The 23,455-nt window shown below is 41.2% G+C and overlaps 1 protein-coding gene across 1 annotated transcript in view; it reads right to left on the bottom strand.

Moving 5' to 3' along the window:
• PALM2AKAP2 (PALM2 and AKAP2 fusion) overlaps window positions 1-23,455 on the bottom strand; it is a 308,648-nt gene that overhangs the window by 163,299 nt on the left and 121,894 nt on the right. Inside the window, exons 4-5 of the mRNA XM_066181417.1 lie at window positions 11,201-11,315; window positions 10,574-10,595 (exon numbers count right to left, since the gene is read on the bottom strand). Of these exons, the coding sequence (XP_066037514.1) occupies window positions 10,574-10,595; window positions 11,201-11,315 (137 nt within the window). The remainder of the gene's footprint in view (window positions 1-10,573; window positions 10,596-11,200; window positions 11,316-23,455) is intronic.

The raw sequence follows: 23,455 nt of genomic DNA, 5'->3' as shown, positions 1-23,455 counted from the left end.
TTGAGAGGAGAGCTGTGAAGATGATCAGAGGGATGGAGCACCTCTCTCATGAAGACTGAGAGGGTTGGGATTGTCCAACCTGGAGAACAGAAGACTTTGTGGAGACCTTATTGCAGCCTTCCAGTACCATTAGGTGGCTTATAAAAGTGAGGGAGAGGGACTTTATAAGGGTGGATAGATACAGGACAAAGGGCAATGGTTTTAAACTGAAAGAGGGCAGATTTAAATACTCAGGAGGTGGTGAGGCATGGAACAGGTTGCCCAGGGAAGCTGTGGATGCCCCATCCCTGTAAGTTTTCAAGGCCAGGCTGGACGGTGCCCTAAGAAACTTGATCTAGTGAATGGCATCCCTGTCCATGGCAGGGCAGTTGGAACTAGATAATATTTAATGTCCCTTCCAACCCAAACCTAAAATTCTATGGTTCTGTATTTAAGAAGAGTTGCAAGATACATCTTTTTATGTACAGTATGGAGTACTGTCATGTAACAATGTCTTATCTATTAGGGAGACTTCAGGAAACAAGTTCTAGCACTTCTTGAAGGATACTGTCCTAGAAAGTTAACAGGTATATTCGTTTTGTATTTTAACTCTGGCTGATTTGCTTAAGCTTTTGACTCTGTCAACGTTTTATTTTCATGTCTTCTACTGTGACTTTACTGCAGTGATTTTAGATATTGGCATAATGTGGTTTTTCACCAATCCAGGGACCACATTAAAGCTACTTGGCTAAGTAAATGCATAAACATATGTGTTTTTCTTAGAAAGTTGTTCACCAGTAAAAGGCACTGCCATGAGAGAAGTGAATAACAGAACCTTGCTCATCTGTCTGTGTGCATAATGTTTGTTCTCCATGAGAAAACCTAGCAGCCTAGCTTGTCAAAGTAGTTGCAAAATGAACTAACGTTGGTGCTAAAATGCCTTTATTTAACCAGAGTGCGTTTACTGCAAAATGTGATCTACTAATAGAATATAAAACTACCTGACAATAGAGTTGGAACTGAAAGCAGTACTTGAAGATGACAGCTAGTATTCACAACTACAAGTTTTCTGCACAAGCTTTAATTACAGTGAAACATGATCCAGTGCTTCAGGACAAGGTCCCAACATGCCAGCAGAAGGATCTAGAATCTTTGTGGATTCAGAGGCTTTTCTTTAAAAAAAAATTCTACTTACACTTTGAGCCTGTTTTAAGATGGATGGTTACAGCCCACCTTTAAGAATACCTATTGCACACACATGATACATTTATCAAGGACTACATTTACAAGGCTTCTGAGTCATCCAAAAAAATGAAAGAAATTATTACTTTCTTGTCATCGACAAAATGGCACAAACACAGAAAAGCTTGCTCTAAAGACATATCAGGGTAAGCACTGGTGGAAGGCAAGATTTTGGAATGGCTTGCAACAGAACTTACAGAAAAAAAATTACACATTTCATAGCTGTGTATCATGCTTTAGCTGAAGACATTGCTTTGCTATGCTGGTTAATCCATTTCTCAAGTAAGCCACCTTTTATCCCTTTCCTTGGGACACCTGTTAGGTAGTCATCAGCAATTCAGTCTTGAGATAGTGAATACATTATATAGAAAACAAGGATTTTGAAAACAATAAAAATGTACAGCTTTTAACAGTCTTGTGGTTACATTTAAGACACACACATGAAAAATAAGTGTTAGAAAATTCTCTGTATGACTCCAAGCACAAAAGAAGCCCACCATTTCCCGAGAAGAAAGAATGGCATACAAAGCAGCATAAATGACATAAATATTTGAAGAACGTATATGGTCTTGGGAGTGCCTGTCTGGAGTTGCATGGGTACAAGAGAGGACACAAAACCTTGGCCTAAATACTATGTATTTGTACCAGCAGAGATGGAAAGAACTGAATGTTTCCAAGTTTGGGTTTTTTTTAAAAAGGATGCTACCTATAGTACTTGTATGTAGTTCAGCTACCTTGTTTTGAGAGTACTTACTGCAGTTCAAAAAACCTTGACTTATTTACAAAAATACACATCAGGCAGTATTTCCTGGCATTTGAATGATATTGGGAGACCAGACTCATTAAAGTAATATGACAAAAGGAGTTCATGGCTACTGGACTGGTATTAAAATTTTTTATTCCTCGAAACTTACCAGCTACTCTGCTTGATCCGTCCCACCCAGGAACTGGCTCTGCTGTTCGTGAATAGAGGGTTGGGAGTTCAGGGATCTGGGAGTAAATGTAAATTACTGCATCTGGTGTCAGAGAACAGGAAACAGTTAGATTTGTGCTACGAGCCCCAGTGGCTTCATTGCTTAGACAGCAGAGTGTTGTCAGCCCTGACAATAGTCACTGGAGCTTTGTACTAGATAATTGAATCAAAGCAAACAAAGTGCAAAGTCACTGTCCTGTGATTGGTGTTCAATAGACTAGCTGAGACAGGAGGGAATGGGTCCAGATGACTCAAACCTTATGTCAGATGAACACATAAAATTATTTGTCAGGAGGTTCTGGATTTATCAGGTCTGTGAGCTTTAAAATGGGGAGTGGGGTGGGAAAGGTAAGGAACTAATCCAATGCGGTACCCAGAATACATGACATATCAAATACAGATATAAAGGCCTAAAAATGCTAGTCTTGACTGAATAGGATAAGAAACCAGCTCTTTTGTACCAGTTGTTTCCAATATTACAGAATCAGAATTTGGCTTTTTGTTCTTAAAGCTGAAATTTAGCTAATAATGAAATCTCATACAGATACCGATAGGATACCTGTTTTGGTCTTCAGTAAGTATTATGCTCCTGCCAGTGCTGCTAAGCCATCATTCATTAATAAATCCTGAATTAGTAGAAAGCTATCTTAAATGATTGACTTGTTTTATGTTCGAGATTATGGCTGCTTATCATAAGCTAAATGTGTACTTTAGAAGAGATATTAATACATTTAAAAGTATTTCTTTGGAGATATTCTGTGGCTGGCTTAAATGTAACTAGCATTTATTGCTCTGCTTGAATTCAGTGGCTGAGCTAAGAGCAGAGCTCAGAGGAGAGATGTACAAATAACTGACTTAAGGTTCAGGCACCAGACCAAAACAAAACAAAACAAAAGATCAAAACAAAATCACATTCTTTCCTATCAGTTGGAAATGTTTACAACTCTTTATGGAAATGGTTAAATTTATGTTCAAATATAAAATGGTGTTTGGTGTGAAATAGACCATTCTTTCTCCTCCAAGGGTATTTTGTCAGTTCAATGTATAATTTGTCAAGCCCTTGGTCCATGTGTGAGGTTAGGAGGCAAATTCTTCCTTCCTTGAAGCCTCTTGTGGCTATAAGCATGAAAGAGAGGTTGACCAGTGCTGATCATAAAAGGGAACTGGTGAAAAGAGACACAAAATGAGATGTTCTGTTGTAACCTGCTTGACTGCATCTGGTTAAGGGAGTTACTTTCATCACATTTTCTATGGGCTAACACCCATCCCAGAAAAAATACCTACACCTTGTAATGTCCTCAGGAAGGACATGATGTGCCATCTCTAATCCCAAAGCTTTTCTGGCAGGAAAATTGGGCCTGAAATTAGTGAACTGGTTTTTCTCCCATAGCAGTCAGTGGTGGCCACCAGTGCTATTGGATACAGAAAAATGAGACCCCAGGATGAAACTCCATCCCTCGGTGGACCACTGTAGGTAACTCAGGTAAGGAGCCCTCTTTCCTCCTTTCCGGTGTCAGAAAAGTAAGGCACAGAGTCACAGTGCAAATTAATTTTAAGGCCCCACAAATTTAGTACATAAATGAGTTCAGTTTGTAGCAGATGAATTCGAAAAAATCCCCAAGCCTGTCCAGGGAAGTCTTATTTTATTTCATATTTCAGGGGGCAAATGGCAGACTTGGCAAATGGACTTTCATAATTTCAATGCATACTGTATCCTCTAAGTTCTGCACTTTTTAGCAGTAGAGCCTAGGAAAAATAATTGTTTAAGACACACAGCTGACCGAGCAATGGCCAGCAACAGCTGCTTTTTTTTGCAGGGTTTCTTGCCTCTAATGAGAAATTGGTACAAGGCTTGGTGCTCTTGCTCTGGGAAATATCACCAGCAAATGAGTAGGCCATTATTGAAAACTGAAGTAATTTCTCAGAACAAAGAAGTGGGGACTGTGTTTCTGGTCCAGGGAAGGAAGGCACTTTGTGTTCTGGAAACAGCACAAACTTAGTAACTATTCATCCCACAGAGTGTCCTTTTGTAACAGTAGTTTCAGTACACACTCATCCAGTGACTGAGTGACAGATGTGTCACAATGCAAACTTGAACTGCTTAACTAACCATCCTTCTTTTGCAGTTCATGAGGATCAGCAGGCATGGCTAGGGTACAGTTTGCATGTGAGGACACTGCAGGAGGCAAAATTCTTTGCAAATGATTTTTCCCCCAGTGCCTATAGGGGGGGAAATGAGCATTGCTGACATCTAGCAGTAGGGAAAATCAGTTGTACAGCTTGATGATGAAACTCTCACATTGATGTGGTAGATGTCTGTGGACCTTAGTAAGCTGTTGCTGTTGTTGTTGTTGTTTGTTTTTTTTTTTTTTTTAATTTTATTTTTGTTTTTGTTTTTGTTTTTTTTTTTTTTTTCCCCTTGTCTCCTGCTTTAGGAGACAGTATTTGGCTAAGTATTAGGTATTGTTAATATTGAATTAGTTCAGAAACTTCTCTGTATGTTAATTATGATAAAAACATTTTAAAAATTAACTTCAGGGCTCTAATCTGTCATTGTCATGAGAAGGGAATTCTGGGAGGACATTGCAATTCTCATGTAGTTTCTTCTGAAGCTAGTGGTGGTGCCATATGTCAGAAATAGGGTATTTGACTACAAGTTGGGGTTGGTTGGTTCTGCCAGTTCCTGTCTTGTGTTGCTGCTTCCCGCATCCAGCCTCCAAAGAAAGCAAATATGCTAATTTCCCTTTCTCTCACTGGCAACAAGGTCTCTTTTATTTAGCACCTCTAAAAGGACATAAGAGGATAATTTTACCAGGAATGGAGAGATCCAAATTAGCTTTTTGTTCATGTTAGAAGACAGAACATAAATAACATTTGAACAGACTGCACTCAGTATCTTCATTTCAATCTTTGATAGGTTACTATTATCTAAGGATGCCATAAAACAAATTCTGTGTCTTTTTGTACTACTTGCAACAAAATGAATTTTAGAAGTATGGCACTCTTCCAGGTTACCAGACAGACAAGTACTTGGTAATACATATGGGGCAAGGTAGTCCTTCAAGGGTGCTTGCACAAAGCTAAACCATTGGAACTGCTCTGAATAGCTCCCACACAGAGGCTTGTGGTCAAATGTCAGATGGATTAATTTTCCAAGGGATGGATTCTCTTTAAAAAGTCCAATACCACCAAAATCAGTTGTAGGTCTTCTGCAAATACTGACTCCCAGGGCAGGACTGTTCTACCTACAAAGTCCTCTGGGGCTACATGGGACTGCATCAGGAAGAACAGTGATTTTGGTCCTCCCACCATGTTTATAAGAACAACAGTGGAGGCTTTTGGTGGAAACTGAATAGTCTAGCTCTGACATGGTCTGCCTTAAACAAATTTGGGGGTTAAGGTCCACAGCTGACACTTGTACACCCTAAGGAACATGGTGGATGAGTGCATCTACTAGAGCAGTAAGAAATGCTCCCCAATCTTTTCTGAAGGCAAAGAACCTTTCTGAGGTCAGCCATCTCAAGTGCATGTATACCAATGCATTTAATATGGACAACAAACAGGAGGAACTAGAACCTTGTACCCAGTGTGAGGGATGCCAGAAGAATCACAGAAACTTGGTGGGAAAACTCACATGATGAGGAGACCACAATGGATGGCTGCAAATATTTTCAGAAAGATAAGAAAGGAAGAAGAGGAGAGGGAGTTGCACTTTATGTGACAGAGGTATTTCCATGTATAAAGGAGAGCTATGGAGACCATGAATATTTAACAAATGCCTTAGGATCATGATTAGAGGGGTCATCCCTAAAGAGGATGTTATGCTCCCTGTCAGGATACTCCCTGTCAGGATGATGGAGGATGTTATGCTCCCTGTCAGGATACTCCCTGTCAGGATGATGAAGCCACCAAAACCTTACTGTGCCTGCTCAGTGAAGTTTTGGGCCAACTGAGCCCAGTCTTCATGGGTGGCTTCAATTACCCACATATTTGTCGGAAAAAAAAAAATAAAAACTGTGCCATCCTGAAATGTCTGAAGGACTCCTTGTTCCCATACATGCTGGACGAGCTTGACTAGGAGCAGCACATGGCTAGATTAACTGCTTGCAAACCAAGAAGATTTATTTGACTTACACTGGTAGCCTAACTACCAAAGACACCTTGGATACAGTGAGCAAACATTGTGGACTTTAAAGGTCTGCTTAGAACACTGAAGACCAGTAGTAGGACAAAGATCTTAAATTTTAGAAGAGACAACATTAATACACCAACAGCCTAGCTGTGAGAGATTTCATTGGAAGCATCCATGAAAGTCAAAGGAGTTTGTGAGTGCCGGGAGTTATTTTAAAGAGCCTGCTGAAAGCATAACAATGGTCTATTCTTTACAAAGGCAAAGGAAGAAATCTAAACAAAATATTTCCCTGACTTAACAATGAACTTTTAGGTGCAATCCAAAGCAGAAAAAGCAACATACTGATTGTGGAAAGGCAGCCACAGAGCACTACAAGCACCTTGCTAGGGGGATGCAGAGATGCAGTCAGGAAGGCTAAGGATCAGCTAGGACTGAAGTTGGCAAAAAATGTCAAGAAGAAAGGGTTCTTCAGTATTTGTGAGCAGTAAGCATAAGGAAACACACAAGACCACTGCTTAAGGAGTGCAGGGAAGCTGGTCACTAACAATGGTGATAAAGCAGATTTCTCAATACCTTTTTTGTCCATAAACACATAAATCCACACCCTAGAGTGTTAAGAAAATGCCAGGCATTTTTGCAAGGAGACTGTCTATAATATTTGAAAGACACAGAGATCAGAGGATGTCCCTGATGATTAGAAGAGGCAAAAATGTCATACCACAGGAATGAACCAAAAGAGGATCCAGGAAACTGGAGGCACAATGGTCTTACTTTGTCCCCATGGCAAGTGACAGAATGAATCTTCCTAGAAACCATTACAAACCAAACCCAGGTGACTGGGAAAAGGCACAATAGATTTACCAGGCATGAATCCTGCCAGACTAAACTAATCACCTACTACAATATAATAACATCTTCTATTGACATGGGGAGAACAATGGATGATGTTTATTTAGATGTCAGGAAAGCTTTTGACACTGTTTCCCACACTATTTTCCTGGCCAAGACTGATTGAGTGGTGTGTGAGATGGGTAGGAAATTGTCACACTCCAAGAGTGGTGATAAATGGTTTTTACTCAGGTAGCCAGAGGTGCTGTAATTGTGGCAGCTCTAGACAGAGACGGAATTTAAAATTGTCAAAAAAGTTATTAAAAGTCTACAACTGAATGTCAATCACTGATGAATTTTTACAGGACATGTGGAAAGAACTCTTCGAAGAGCTGTACTTGACTCCCCTGAGGGCATGCTGGTCTGCTTTGCTCTTGGGCTGCACAGCTGGTCAAGGTCAGAGGAGAGAAAACCAGAAGAGTCCCTAAACAATGTTCTGGGTACTAAATAATTCAAGTAGGTTTCCTAGATCACTTTTTGGCTGAATATATGCTAATCAATAAAAAATTCAAACAGAGGTTTGTGCAAACTGTCCAGTTACTGTAATTGTGGCTTCTATATGTTGGCTGAAGTAGTAGCATATAGTTTGCATACAAATGGCCAAATATTGCAGAGGATGCATTCACATCTGAGGCAAATTCAGCAGACAAGGGAGTTACATCAGATCTTCCTGTGCCTTTTATTTCATATATACATTGAGACATAAACATGCACACATGGAGCAAGAGTTCTCTCCTTTCCATTTGTTCATGATGTACATGCAGCTTAGCACTGCAGCATGCCTGGTTTTGACTGAAGACCTGAGCACCAACAAATGATGTAATGCCTAGAATCATCTCAGACCTTGTTTAATGGAGAGCTTGTCAGCTGCAAGTCACCACATAGATGGCTGTCACAACTGAAGGTGACAGATCCACAGCTCCCAGCCTCAGCATTTCTGCTCTACTTTCTCTTACACAGTGATTTATGAAGGCAGTGTGTTTGTACCCTGGAAAATGTGGATTTTGTGTTAATTGTGCCTGGATGATTTCAAGCTCAGAAATTCTCACTGCCAAACACAGCTTTTTTTTCTATGTAGGCTGTGAAGGACACAGCGTATCACAGGATCAGTCACTGGTGCTCACCACCACTTCTCGTCTTCCCTTATAGCCTTTGCTTGGACCTCTCTGGACTCTGAACATCCTCTAATTGTGCTTCCTGCACACTCAAAATCTCTGTCACCACCATACAGATGGTACAAAATTATACACAGGAACATAATGGTGAGATAAGTAATTTTTGTACTGTCACTGCATTTACAATAAAAGAACACAGAACAAACACGAGATGTATGGACTTGGGAGTCTTTCATGATGTGGCAGCAACTGAAGAAATTGCCCAAACAGGTCATTGTTGGTTTGTGTCGGTGTTTTACACAGACTTCCTGGGTTATCCAATGGCTCCTACCGTTTTCCTCTGCAGGATGTGTTGTCAGACAGATGGCTGATCTGCAGCAACAAAGCAAGTTCTGTGTGGTTTTGAAGGAGGGGAAAACTCTTTGGCACCAAAGTGCTCACACTATGTACATGTTTTCTTCCTGCTCTGATGAGCTACTCTTTCAGGTCACTGCCAGAGAGAATACAGAGGACTGGCTCAGCTTGTACCTTGTGAAGATGCAGGGCTGCATTATGCCTGCAGTGGGAGGGCTAAAAGGACAACTTCAGTCATCTGCAGATGACCAGAAGACAGGACTACCTAGGGGATGACCTAGTCCACTTCAGCCCACAAGGACCATCTGCCAGGTGGAAGAGACCAGATATTTAAAGCCAATGGTATAGAAGAGAAGAGAAGAGGGACCAATTCACTGACATGTAACCCCATGCTCTATTTGCTTGCACGAGTTGCTCTCTTCTCTTTGGTATATTTTTGCAGTTCTTTGCTACCTTTCAGAAATTACAAGCTGTCCTTAATTCTGGCTCAGTCTGTAAGGAAGGGATCCACTTCCTGACAAAGTCAGACAAAATCTGGAGGGCATGAGGGCTCCTTTTGAACCTAATGAAATACTGTATTGCTACATACCTCCAGGGAAACTACCACATCATAATTGTTAGCTGGGGGTTGCTTTGATTTCTTTGCTATTACAAGACACATAAAGAGGCAGACTGCACCTTGCAAGAGTTACAGAAGCTCCTGAGCACTTTGGTTGTTCATTCCTGCAGGCACTGTTCCTATTTTGGAAACTTACTAATGATCATGGTGTAACTCTGCATAGGTACAAAATATTTGCAATTATCACTTTGTGGTAGCCAGATTCAAATATTTCAGAGGGAAGGAAGACTAAGTTCTTACCATGGAACATACTACCTGGGATTTTTTTTTTTTTTTACAACAGCATTTAACAAAAATCTTGGATTATACTGCTAGCAGGAGTGCAAATTTCTGAACTAGATCTTTGACTTTAAAAAAGGCCTTCTTAGTAAGTAATATTAATCACCTGGAAAAGACAGCTCCAAGTCAACTCAAATACTACATAGTAACTTCCATTGTGTCCCAATGTTTTAATGTTGGGATCATACTATGTATTTTTCATCTACATTCACAATATAGTTGACAGCAGCTGGAGGAGGTAGTCTTAACCTCATTGCTTTGTCAGTTCAAAGACGTACTGAGAATGAGTATCTGGTGCGCATATTTATCTGCAGATGTCTTAGCATGACATCCTTCCAGGGTCCTAAGGATCCTGGGGTGGCACTAAAGGGTCTCTAGCTTCCTGGGAATCATGCACATTATTTGTTCACTCAGACACCTAAATTTATAGCTCACACCTTGTATAGATCACACTTCATAAGACACTGAATTAATAAGCTAGAGATTCCTACATCTTCATCCAATCAAGTGAGGTTTTCCTTTTGCAAGAGTCATCGTGGAAAATACTGTATCAGTGAAATAATCTGTTTTCAATAGTTGTTCCTCTATATTAGAAATAGCCCTCATAGAATTCTGCTGTTTATGAGCAGAGCATGAGCACATACAACGGAGAAGACTGACCACAGAAAAGTGAGAAGGAGTCTGCGGTGCAGAGCTATCATGTGGTGAAAGGGGTCAAAAACAGAGAAATCTGCTTTAAGTTACTCTTGCTGCTCTTTCCCTTTGTGTGAGCATAAGAAGAGGTTGAACTCTGCCAAAGCAGTACTGTTTTACCACAATAGTATCGTTTGTGCATGCATTATAGAAATACCAAAGAAAAAGCTAATGGCTCTAGCAATAAATCAGAAACACACAATGAAGGAAAGAAATTCACTCTTTAAACCTTTGCAAAAAAAGCTACAGTAACAACTCTTGTTAAACCCAAAGCTACACAATAATAAACAGGCACTTACCACCATCCTGGTGGGAGAAACTCTGTGAAGGGAAAAAATAGGATGTTTGGTTAAACCTTTAATATTTTGAGTTTAATTTGCTTTACATCTTGATTTTTATGCTAGGCTTGCTTTTATGGTTCTTTGAATTTTTAAATGGGTAAATGTGATTGTTGCATCTTGGCTTTAGGTGTCATCATAGACTGCGGGAGGGGCACATGGTGCAACTAGATGAAGAGCTCTGCTTTTTGTGGCAGGCTGTAGTGTTTTAAAGTGGCATTTGTGGCAAATGCTACTACCTCTGGATGCCACAAGAGCAGGGAAGTTTAAAATACTGCCAGGATCCTGCTGACATGTTTAAGAGGGGCTGAAAGCTCATGTGGTTTCCCTGCAGATAGGGAGACAGCCTATGAAATTCCTCTTCAAAAAAAAACTGGGATGGTAGGGAAAACCCAAATAACCCAAGCAGAATAGACCCGATGCTACTGTGTCTTTTCTAGTCTTGCTTGTACTGGTTTAAGCTATGTGCTTTGTAACTTCCGTCAATCTTTCCTTAGTGCATGAATTCTAACTGCTGCTTCCAGATAGTGCTAAGAGTACACCTTGGTTTCAATCTGTGCCCAAGTGTCTTTTTTTTTTCTTAAATACCTTTTGCAAGTTGTCAAAGGATTTCTCAGTCTCCTTTAGTTTCTCCAAAATTATTTGTTCTTTGGCAGATATTTGTGATTCTTCACTTTCTAATTTCTGTATTTCTTGTTCCAGTCTGTGGAAGACATACAGACATGCACAATCACACAAAAATAACATGTAAAAATTAATTTAGTGGGAAAGAGTTTCCTAGGTATTAACTAGTATTTCAAATATCATCAGAAACAACTATGTCTCTTATTATTCACGACTGATTTCCTACCACATGAAGGGAATATGAATTATTTGTAAAACAGTCAGATCTATTTACAGGAAAAACAGTGATTATCTTATCCACTTCTGCAAAAGCATATATAGATTAAAAATATAGTTCAGTATCCCTTCACTCCAATTCCCACAACATCTCTGATTTTTACTTTCCTTTTAGAAATCACAGTGCAGGATGTAACTATGAATATGCAGTAGTATTTAGAGGAGTAAGTGTCTTCTAATGTTTCTGTACTCCAGACAATGAAACTGGAAATGATTGTTGGAAACTGGCAGTCAAACAGCTGTGGTAGGGGTTTCTCTTGAACCCATATTTTGCCCACTCCCCTTTGGGACATCTATCTGTGCTTTCTACTGTTACTGCATGACTCTGGGTCCCCAGATGTTTAAGTAATAAAAAACATAGGGAATTAAGAAAATATACTTATTCTGCTAGGCAATAAACACTCAGCACTCTCTTTTTTCTTGTCAAGACCTAGCAGCTGACACCTCACACCTTAAGATGAGTGGATTATTGTTTAGGATACACTTTTATAGAGTTTAGATTCTCCATTACTTTAACTCAAACCTCCTTTTATTGACATAAATTTTTCTCACTTTTGGAAAAAGAGAGAAAGAGAAAGAGAAAGAGAAGAGAAAGAGAAAGAGAAAGAGAAAGAGAAAGAGAAAGAGAAAGAGAAAGGAAAGAGAAAGAGAAAGAGAAAGAGAAAGAGAAAGAGAAAGAGAAAGAGAAAGAGAAAGAGAAAGAGAAAGAGAAGAGGAGAAAGAGAAAGAGAAAGAGAAAGAGAAAGAGAAAGAGAAAGAGAAAAGAAAAGAGAAAGAGAGAAGATGAGAAAGAGAGAAAGAGAGAAAGAAAGAAGAGAAAGAGAAAGAGAGAAAGAGAGAGAGAAAGAGGAAGAGAGAAAGAGAGAGAGAAAGAGAAGCCGAAAGAGAGTAGAGAGAAGAGAGAGAGAAGAGAGAGAGGAAGAGAAAGAGAGAAAGAGAGAAAGAGAGAAAGTGAGAAAGAGAGAAAGAGAGAAAGAGAGAGAGAAAGAGAGAAAGAGAGAAAGAGAGAAAGAAGAAAAGAGAAAAAATAAGCCAAGATGAACATATTTGGACAGGGATAGTTATCTAAAACTTCCTTTGTCAACCAAAAGATCTGTACCTGCCTATAGCTTCTTGAACTATATTCCCATGAATGGGACATATCAGCATCCCCCAGTACTTTCCTTACCCATGGCTGCTTGCTCCTGCCTTTCTGTCACCACTTTGGGTTACATATTGCAAACCAAGACTAATCAGTGCTGGTAGACTGAGAGTTTTCCAGGCTCCATGTAATATGCAGAAAAATTGCAAGAAAAATACAGAACATTTATCAGAATGTATCTGTTACACAGCACAGGGGTCCTATACCAGACATTGGTATCCACTGATGGTTGCTTTTTACATTGTTGCTAAATTTATATCACACTAATTTGTGCTCTCTAGGCCTAACAGTTGAGGCACCTCTGCTGAGGTAACAGAAATACTCCAGGTAAGAGTTTCTATGTGAACTGTTGTATATATTCTTGAGTAAACAACTTGGGCACCAAGAGACCTCGCTGGAAAATTTGGACCTAGAGAACGAACCACTTATTTGGGCTTTTTACATATTGTCCAGCAATGCAAAAATTTAAATTGGGCAAGCTGAAGGTTGATTTGCATGGTTTATATTTTAGAGAGTTTCATATAACCAGAATTGCTCAATGGTAAGGAGAAGTGCCTGCTTTTTTGATACCAACACATGAAAGAGTAATGTAAATTTAGTCTGAAAAATAAATGCACTGGTATCACATCTGTTTTGAGCAACATGTTGTATAATGGTTTAAACATTAATAAAGCCATTCAGAGTGCACATGTACACATACGTATATACACAAAGACCTTACATTCTTCCTGTGTAAATATCAAATAATGTTAAATATCAAATAATGTCCTTTTCTTCTAGCCCAGTTTATAAAGGATATGCCTTAGTTGTCATTTGACACCTGGCAAGGACACCCTGTAATTCCCTTGCTCCTTAGCAGATTTTGGGCTGGCCTTTGAAAGATGGCCACAACAATAAAACCAATTACATAAACAACTACAATATCTGAAGTGTTGTAGGGAACAAAATTAAGGATGAAAACTGAGAAAGAAAATGCAGATTCTGATAAGGAATAAGATAAAATAGACTGTTAGTATTTCTGCTTCATTGGCCCAGTCTGCTACCTGATGACTGAGATTTACTAAACTGTTTCTATAAGAAGAAAATTGGGTCAAAGGGTCTGGGGTTGCTGCGGCATGGGCAAGGGTTTTGTTTCAGTGACTGTATTAGAGTCCTATTTTCCCAAATACCACAGAAACAAATGGGAAATTTTGTCACTCAGACTGTTTGTCTATTCTGCAGCTTTCTCTATTGGATGGCTGCCATAAGTATCCAAGAGTGCAAGAGGACTTTCAGAGGGGGGCTGTTTGTATAAGCTAGGAAGCTAAGTGACTTTCCTTCTCGTGTTAACAGTGCTGCCTTACTATGAAGAGGAAGGAACCTCAAAAAGCTGAAGGGATGCTGTGTTTTGGACAGCATTTTGCTGTCATTTGGGAGATCCTGATTCCTTGGTTAATAAGACTACAGACTTCTAGGATGATAAAGGCTGGAAACGACTTTGTGAGGTCTCTAGCCCAGCCTCCTGCTCAAAGCAGGGTCAGCTATGACCAAGCCCCGATGATCACGGCTTCTTCCAGACAGGTCTTGAAGTTCCTTAATGATGGGGGGAGGAATATATTTTAAGGCTACTTACAGGCCTTCTCTTTTAGACACTGTAATGATCAAGCCCTATGAAATTCAGGCCAGAACCTTACACACTTCAGGGGAAGGAGATGTATCCAACTGATAAAGGAAGCCTGGTCTGTGTATTTGTTGGTATTTTGACCTAACTATATGAGCATGGACAAGGCAGCCAGTGCATCTTCTGAGAAGACTAGAGGTAAAAACAGCACATGAATTGTCCTGAAAAGATGCAGGAATATGGACCACAGGTGCTGTCAGATAGGACAGAATACTGTAATTTAGGTGAAAAAAAAGGGAGTTATGCAGGGAAATCTAAGAGGTGAAGAGGCAGAAGGTGAGGTTTGGAACTGTGGCATGTGTACATGTGCATTACATTTAGCACTCAGTAACCAGCTAACTTTGTGCTTGGATAGAGGACTCTGCTTTGTGCTCCAGACTGAAGGTATTGAATGTACTTTCTCAGGAGAAGGATTTCCTTAGTTTCTTCTGTTTTCCACATTAAGACGTTGAAACCCACAAACCTGGCCTGCCATTTTCCTCTTTGCTTAAAAGAAGAGGCTGTTCTGGCCCGAGATGCCTTTCCTCCACACCAGGAGGGACCCTGAGCGTGGTCCTGCAGGGCATTCAGAGAGTGAATGCAGATGCTGATGCTGAGTCACACTGGTTTGAAACAGGAACACACAAATCCTAAGTCAGCAGAACTATGCCTGAAGAAAACAGCCTTCTCTATCCAGCTAATTAACTCTAGCAGACAGACTTCTAGAGATACTTACATTTGGCTCAGCAGTGGTTTGTTTTCAGGGTAGGAGGGCAACAGCATTATAAACAGGGAGAACAGCTGCAGGTTTATGGACCAGTTTCTTTAACCTGTGCTAACTATGTGTTCTGGGTTGTACCTGAGAAATACTCATGCAATTTCTGCATTGAAAACAGAAATGTAATAGAAATTATGTCTGCAGCATATACACAGGCACTTCAGTGGGAAAAAGAACATTCATCAAGACTAATATGGAAAATATACAAGTATTCAGAACTTAGGAGAAAAACAGGAAAGACCTAATCACAGTAAACACTTGAAAGGAAAAGGTGACGGATGCATATGTAGGGTGGGGGATGGTTCAACTTTAACTGATTATTTTGCTATTGCTTGACTGATATCATAAATCAAATTGATATAAAAGCCACAAATAAGACAGTAATTAGTATCAGGTCTCTCAGAGCTGAACATCCTGAGGTGTTACAGCTGGTATTAAAACAGCAGAGTCACAAGCAGAAGACTGCAACAAACCCCTGATATTTACTGAACAGAGAATTAAACACCAAGTTTAGGGATAACTGTGCTTGCCTGAAGGGATGCAACTGATCTCTGCACAAACTCTGTGCCTGTCTCAAGGATTTTACCCTCACGTAGCTTTTAACCTTGCAGCAAAACCAGAAACTGAAACTTTACGTGTAAGGTTGACCCTCCTGGAAGTACAGAGCCTTCCACAAAAGTGCACTGGCAAAAACACTTCACTCCATGGGCCTCTCATTCCTAATTCTTTTGGGGGCAGCAGGGTACCTGTTAGCTCGCCTAGCTTCAGAATAACCCTAGAAAATGAACTTGCAAGGGCAAAGGGTGCCTCTGAAAGACATGTAAGTCTTATAAACCAATGTATCTGGATCCTAGCTCAGCACTTCAGCCTTTGACAAACTTCCTATTACCAGTATCAACTGCCAAGCACCAGCAACCTGTCTGTGAGACAACATGTCTATGAAACTGGAGCCAGAATCTACATGCCACAGCTGTGAACAGTACCCTTTGTCTGTTGAAGGGGAGGGGGAAATTACTCAGTAATCTTTAGTTTAGTTTCAACATTGGCTTAGTTTTCTTAGCCAACAGCAGCAGCTGTTGCTGAAGCCAGTGGGACAATTTGTGGATGTCACTCTGTATCAATACAGAGCCAGTGATGATGGCAAAAAACCTGCTTGATTTCAGGTCTGTTGCAGGTTGAAATGGGATTTCAGAGTTGAGTAATTCAACTCCTCTTAGTTGAGTGGTTTTGCAGTGCTTATCCTTCTTTGAGCAGCTCACTTTCAAAGAGGAAAGCTGACAGGGGCACATCTTATGATTTCGAACAGGCTGCTGTTTACAGAGTCCAGTTGAAGTTCAAGAGCAGCAAACTTAATTAACATCTTTGAAAAGTCTAAACCTCCATGACTTGAAAAACTAGGAATCCCTCATCACCAACCAGTGCTTGAATATGAGATTCAGGCACGATGCTTGAATGAGTTGCTCTGGTAGTCCATATCAATCTTGCTGAACACATGAGAAGGGAAATAATTCCCTCCACCTGGAAAAAGTTGCATCCCAGTACCAGCTGAGGAACTTGAGAAGAGAAGTAAAACTCCACAACTCACTTTGCTGTCCGAAGTAAATGTGTAATCATACATAAACAGGCAGAAGAGTATAATGATATTCTGCATCTGCCTGGTGTAGGATGAGGTTAACCCCTGCTGGACAAACCAAGGCCACCAAGTCATGCATTGGCCACAGGACTTCTTGAGCTAAGCATGATAAGGGTAGAAAACACAATAACCATTACTTTGATTTAACTACTACAATGTTGCCTACTCTGGACATAGAACACTTAATGCAAGGCAAATTCTTTGACCTGGAATTGAAGAAATTATTCAGTTGAGTCCCTTTCCTTGTCAAGTCAACAATGTTTGCAAATTAACTTTTACCTATCAGGTTTGCCTGATACAGCATTAAATCTCCCAAATATGGGAGCCTTCAGCACTCTGGTGTGACTCTTCCTCAAACTGAAACCACTTTTTCATGAGCTGTTTTTCCTCTTCTTAAGATGTTACCTCAGCCTAGTATGATTTTCTCATATCACCATAACACAAAACTTTTTGCCCTCATGGCACTCACTGCCCACACTTGTTTTTGGACTTTTACCAGTGTAAAAGTATTTCTAAACCCAATTCTTCCAGAATTCTTCAAATGGGAGATGTCTCCAGCCCGGGTGAGATAGCAACCTTAAAAACTTCCCACTGACTCTGTAGATGGCAGATCACTGACTGGAAATCAGTGAATCACTATGCCTTGGATGCTTGCCCTTAGAGCAGAGGAGTACATGGCTTGACCCCCCTTTGGGAGCGGAGGGGAAAAAAAGTTTAAAAAAAGACCTGTTCTGAACCCAGTCCAGTGGCCAGTGATCAAAGAGGTGAAAGAGCAGAGTCTACTTATTTTCTCTGTGTGATTATAATAGAGTGTTTGGATCATAAAGCTTCTGTTTGTGCTCCTGACCAGGCTCCAGATAGAACCTGGCAGACCTGATCAAGTCCTGTTCAGTCAACGGAACACCCTGATAGCTTAACCTGCCCTGGTAGCATCTGGCCTCTGAATCATCCAGCCTTTGGACCACTTGTGTTTAAAAGAAGGGGCACAAATGTTCTGGTTTCTTGGCCCAGCCAGGTAAGATGAAAATGGTTATTTAGGTACTTCCTGGTGAAGCTGTGTTTTCTCTTTCCTCCTCACCATTAGTTTCATTTTCTTCTTCCCTCTCAGATCCAGGCCTCCTGCCTCTGGAGCTTCACAGGTCAGTGTCCAAAATATTAAGGCAAATGAAGTAAGAGCCAGAACTGATATAAAATGCTTGGCCTGCACAGAACCAGACACGCAGATCTTCATGTCTGGACAGACAGGTAGTCAGGTTGGAAAACAAACAGGACCTACACTGCAAATACAGAGGTGCATCATCTGTGAATATCATTGTTTGATATTCACTGGGATGGCAGGAGGAAGGCAAGGAAGATAGAATAGCCATTTGAGAGAGGATACGTGCTGTACTTTGCAATTGAAAGGTGAAGGTACAACGACTCAGGAAAGACATTGAATCCTGCAGAAACTTGCTTGCTTTCCCATGGCTTCAAGTAAAATTGGCAGGACAAGCACCAGGACAGATGTCCTGGGATGTCCAAGGACACATAAGAGTGTAAGGGACAAACGTAGCAGCGTGGCTTTTGGTCATAAAATCCTCTTGTGTTGCAAGACATGGTCCAGCTGAAGGAGAGTTGCAAGTGCAATTTTCCCCAGCACAAAGTCCCTGTACACAGCAGCACACACCCAGAGACTTGAAAAGCAACATAGGTGTGGTGGCCAGCCCTGTGAAAAACAGCTTGTTGGCTTGTCGCAGCTATACACATGAAATTCACTTAGGTTTAGCAACAGATGCCAGCATTTCAGCTGTACAGTGGATTGTGTTATTTATATCTTGGGAGAGATCCAAGAAACAGAGGGAGAGCAATTGGGAGATGATGGCTGAGTGCTCATTCTTCCATTGTGCAGCACTGCTGGCTGCTGCAGTTACCCAAGGTTAGCGCAGATGTATGACTAAAATGAATGCATGACCTTATGCAGTACCCACACTGCAAGCTGCCAAGGAAGATGTTTTTCTGCAATTCCTGTACATGCTGATATACTGAAGAGGCACATTGGGTTACCTAGAAGCATTTACAGGAAAGGCAAGAGGCCTGGAAAATCTCCATCACCTTTTTAAATGAAGGGAAACAAAACAAGTATTTTCTCTGAAGAGATTTCAGCCTCCCATGTACAAACTGGGAATATGCGTTTTTTAATTAATTTACAGTGTCAGATGAGAAATGAGCTGCTAAGGTCCATGGAGTGCTCAGGACAGAACATAAGTAAGGCAAAGATGCCCTGTAGAAAAGAACTAGGGGTACTGATCAACAGCCATCCGAACATGAGCCAATAGTGTGCCCTGATAGCCAAGATTGCTAATGGCATCCTGGCCTGTATAAGGAATAGCATGGTCAGCAGAACCAGGGCAGTGAATGACCCCCTGTCCTTGGCACTTGTGAGCCCACACCTCAAGTCCTGTCTTGAGTTTTGAGCAGCTCACTCCAAGAAAGGCATTGAGTTGCTGGAGCATGTCTAGAGAAGGGCAACAAACCTGGGGAAGAGTCTAGAAGGAGGCTCAGGGGAGATCTCACTGCTCTATACAACTACCAAAAGGATGTTATAGTGGAGATCAGTTTCTTCTCCCAAGTAACAAGTAAAAAGGCAAGAGAAAATGTTCTTATATTGTGCCAGAGGATGTTTAGATTGGATATAAGGAAAAAAATTCTTCACTGAAAGGGCTGCCAAGCACTGGAACAGGCTGACCACAGAAGTGGTGCAAGCACTGTCCCTGGAAGAGTTCAAAAGATATAATGTGGTGCTTAGGGTCATTCTTCTGAAAGAGCTAGAAATGTGATAAAATTCTGCAAGCTCAGAATGCAGGGAGTTGAAAGGCAAAACACATGGGAGACTGGTTGTAAAGGTAATATTGTTAGCTAGGGCAGAGAGGATATGTTGTCTTCTGTCTGGACCTCGGGTCTCTGCAGCTTTTTCCTCAACTATCTATTTTGTCTGCCTGTGAGACCTGAGGAGGTGCTCTCTGTGCTCCCATCTGCTCTTTGCAGGCAGCTGATCAGGGTCACGGATGGCAATTCTTGCAGAGAGCCGTGATTCTCAGCCACCCATGGGCTGCTGCAGTGAAGGGCAGGGGCAAAGAGGACAAGAGTTGTGCCTAGCAGAACTCAAGAGCACACCTAGAGTGAAAGACAAACTTTTTCCTGGTACAGGCTCTTTCCCTTTCTGCCTCCCCTTCCCCCCCTTTCCCCACCTTCTTCCTTAAATTCCTGCAGAGCTTATTTCCACTCAGACTTCTGCTGAGTCTTTTTTTTTTTTTTTTCTTTTGGTTTTTTTTTTTTTTTTTTTTTTTTTTTTTTTTTTTTTCTGTTTAGGCAAAGCACTGGCTCCACCCGAAGTTAGTGGCAGCATGCTCTCTATTGCTGGGAACCAGTACTTCACTCCTAGCAGAACTCCCATTTGGGCTATTCGGAATCCCTTCCTGCCCCCCACAATGTTTAATGTTTATCAGTATAGAAGCACATGCAAGTGAGTCTTTCATATGGCAATGAAAAGATGTTGCCGTTATTAACTAGAAAAGCAGCGCTGACAAAAGTAACAATCATGGGCGACAGCTATCTATTCTTATCCTTGCTGTAGCCTCCAGTAATATTAAATGAATGCCTCCATTCCCCCATCTTGATCCAGTACATTTTGCCAATCCTATAGAGCCCAGCTTTACATCAGTCCCTGCTCACCCCTAGTAGATATCTTAGATGGTATTATTAATTATATTCACTTGACATATGAGATGTCCATGATTTTGGTTTGGCTTTACTCATATTTGCTGCTAAGAACTGCATGGACTTTGTAATAGACTTCTGGTGCAAACAAGGGATTATCTATTTGCATCCTGTTGTGGTGGCTTAAAAGGGCTGTTTCAAGGAAAATGGTGCTTACAAGCTTACTCGTTGGTGCAAAAAGCATTGCCCAGTATCCAGCATTCTGATCTGAAGTACACCACGTGATTGACTGAATTTAGTCTGAGAATAGTACTAAAAATGAAAATGAACCCCAGAAAATTCAGGCTGAAAACATGAAAACCCAATCAAAATTTTATAATGGCAGGATTATTCTGCTGCCCTGCGGCTATTAAAGCACAACTACCATAAAAAGCTGCAACTGACAGGGATCCCATCTGCCTACCTTTGATGTTTTTGAAAATACTTTTCCTTGCCTTTTGTGTTGTGCTTCAGTCACGACTGCCTGAACCTGCAAATGCCCTCAGTAGTCCTTGACAAAGGAACTAGATGGTATGTGCAGCTGACAGTCAGTATGCCTCAGGCACTGAATTTTATTAGGTCCCTTTAAAAATTCCCCACATTACATGACCCTCAAAAATACACACACCCATTCCCCTGTGCTGCTTGCCAATAGGGCCAGAAAAAGACCAGCAGGGCAGGAAGGGGAATACCCAGTAGGAGCTGTAACTTGTTTTGTTTGTTTCTTGATACAAACAATTTCCTGGGGTGTGAGCTTTGCAAATCTGTCCTCTGCTGTCATTCACTTACAGGAACTCACAGTTCATTTTTGCAGGGTGAAGGCTGATGTGAGGCAAGGAACATACCTCGTGGGAATGGGTAGACTTTACACTGGGAGCAATGAGAGATGCACCAAGCTGCTGCCACCCTGAGCATAGTGATGAATGTAGTGTCCTGATCCTGCTTCTTCCATCTGATCTACCTTAACATTTTTATGTTGTGCTGTTTCATTAATTTGTGCTGGGCAGCAAACACCCCCATGTCCCAGAAAGCTCTGGAACAAATGTGGCTTCACTGGGGAGAGGTTTTTGCCCTGGTGGGGTAGCTCCAAGGTTATCCAAAGTGCTCCTGCTGAGGCAAATCAAGCCAGTCAGGAAGCCCCCAGAAACTTGGGCTGTGCTTGGTTTGTTGTTTCCACCCTTAGACATTTCCTGCTATTGTTCTTGTCATTTTCTTTGAGTGTTCACTGCGCTGGTGGGTGGTGCTGCTACTGCTGGCAGGGGAGGCCTTGGGTCCTCTTGGGCACATGGAGAGCTCTGTGCCATTCCTTTCACAGACTCCCAGCACTAATTTCTGGCATTCAAGTTCAGGGAATGTGGTAACTACAGTGGTAACTGCATCTCAGTGGGCAAAGCACAGTCCTTTTCTCATTGGCTGTTCTCAGCTGGACAAGAATGAAATCATACCATAAAATGATGAATGAATTCCAACTCAAGACATTGCTTACCACCTCTGGAGAAGGAGAAGGTGGGTGAGTAGGTGGAAGCAGCAAGCCCACAGCATCCTGGGATGTATAGAGAGAGCTGTGGAAATACTGACTATAAGCTAAACATTAATGGCTCTTGTTTTATCTCTGCCACCCAGAGTCTGGCTTTCAGTTTCCAAAGGTACAGGATTTCATCCACAATGATCTAACCCCACCACACCACTGGAGGACCAGAGGAGCTATAACTATCCAGGCCTTCCAGACACAATGTCTGTATCTCATTTTTTAACTCTCTGAATTTCATGATTAATTTTTTTATTTCATCAGATGTCTCTCACAAGTATCTACCTGCAACATGAAGGACAAAAGACCTGGATGCTGCACTCCTTTGGGTACCATTTCAGTCTTAACTGGAAATTACAGCATACCACTTCCTAGACACCCCTAACTGCTCCGGCAATCATGAGCACATCTTTGGATTACCATGTACATGGTAAGACAACTTTCTGTGCTGTGGAGAAATTGTAGGATTGAGCTTGTCCTTGGACAGCATCTATAATTCTGCAGCTAGATCCCCGGACTATGATGTTATTGTTGAACTGTAGTGGTGAATAGAGGCAGCTACAGAGCTGTGTGAATGAAGAAATGAGTGGGAAAAGCTTTGATATTACTTGAGGCTCTTTTTTCCAGCCCTTTTCTCAACATTACCTAACATCACCCAGACCTGAGTCATTGCTATCTGAACCTTCACAGCGCTGTCGCTCAATTTATTAAAAAAAAAAAAAAAAGAAAAAAAAAAAGAGTATGTTTAATAATGTGACAATGCATTTCTAGTCCCCCTTACTGGCTCATGAAAACTTGGAATGAAGTACAGTTTTAACAGTAGAATGCTAAAAAGTCTGCCTTGAATTTGTGCTGCATGTTTGTGGTAGGAGTCAGCTGATGACTTCCTGCCTGCGTGGGTCTCAGAGGGGTGAAATTCTTGACCCCAGACTTCCCAAGAACTGCAGAGCTTCAGAATCGGGATAACGCAAACATCTGGGCTGATTTGGTTCAGTGGTGCAAAAAGCAGCCAGTAGATTATCTGTAGAATGGGATTGGTTTTAAAAGGGTTGTAAATCTTTCTTTTTAAGAGAACTTCTAAAACTGTGCCAGGGTCTATGTTTTGATGGCTGACCTCAAGCTGATCATAGCAGAGAGGTGGCACAGGACTGCCTTTCTAAGAGTAAATTTCAAAGAGGATAACCTCAAAGCACGTAGCAGTGTGGTAAACCCCTCCTTTCTAATAAAATTACTTTGCAGTCCGTTCATTATCCTTTCTGCAGCAAGCTGAAGAAAGCCAAGTGTAGCCTGATGAGCTCCTGGCTGTGATCTCAGGGCTACCTGGTCATGAGAAGCTAGTCAGCTCATGTGGTTTCAGTGCATCCCAGGACCATGACAAAGCTCCCTCACACAGGTCTCCTTGACTGTGCAAACCATGTCTATGCCTGGAATGGTAGTATTGAGGGATGGGATAGCAAGGGGAGAAGTTCCTTGACAAATTTCTGGAAAT

This window comes from Chamaea fasciata, unplaced genomic scaffold (assembly GCF_029207755.1).
Source record: "Chamaea fasciata isolate MVZ Bird 193981 ecotype frontalis unplaced genomic scaffold, bChaFas1.0.hap1 SCAF_4, whole genome shotgun sequence".
Taxonomy (NCBI): Eukaryota; Metazoa; Chordata; class Aves; order Passeriformes; family Sylviidae; genus Chamaea; species Chamaea fasciata.
Note: the sequence above shows the minus strand (reverse complement) of the source record. Positions and strands in the feature narration are given on the sequence as shown.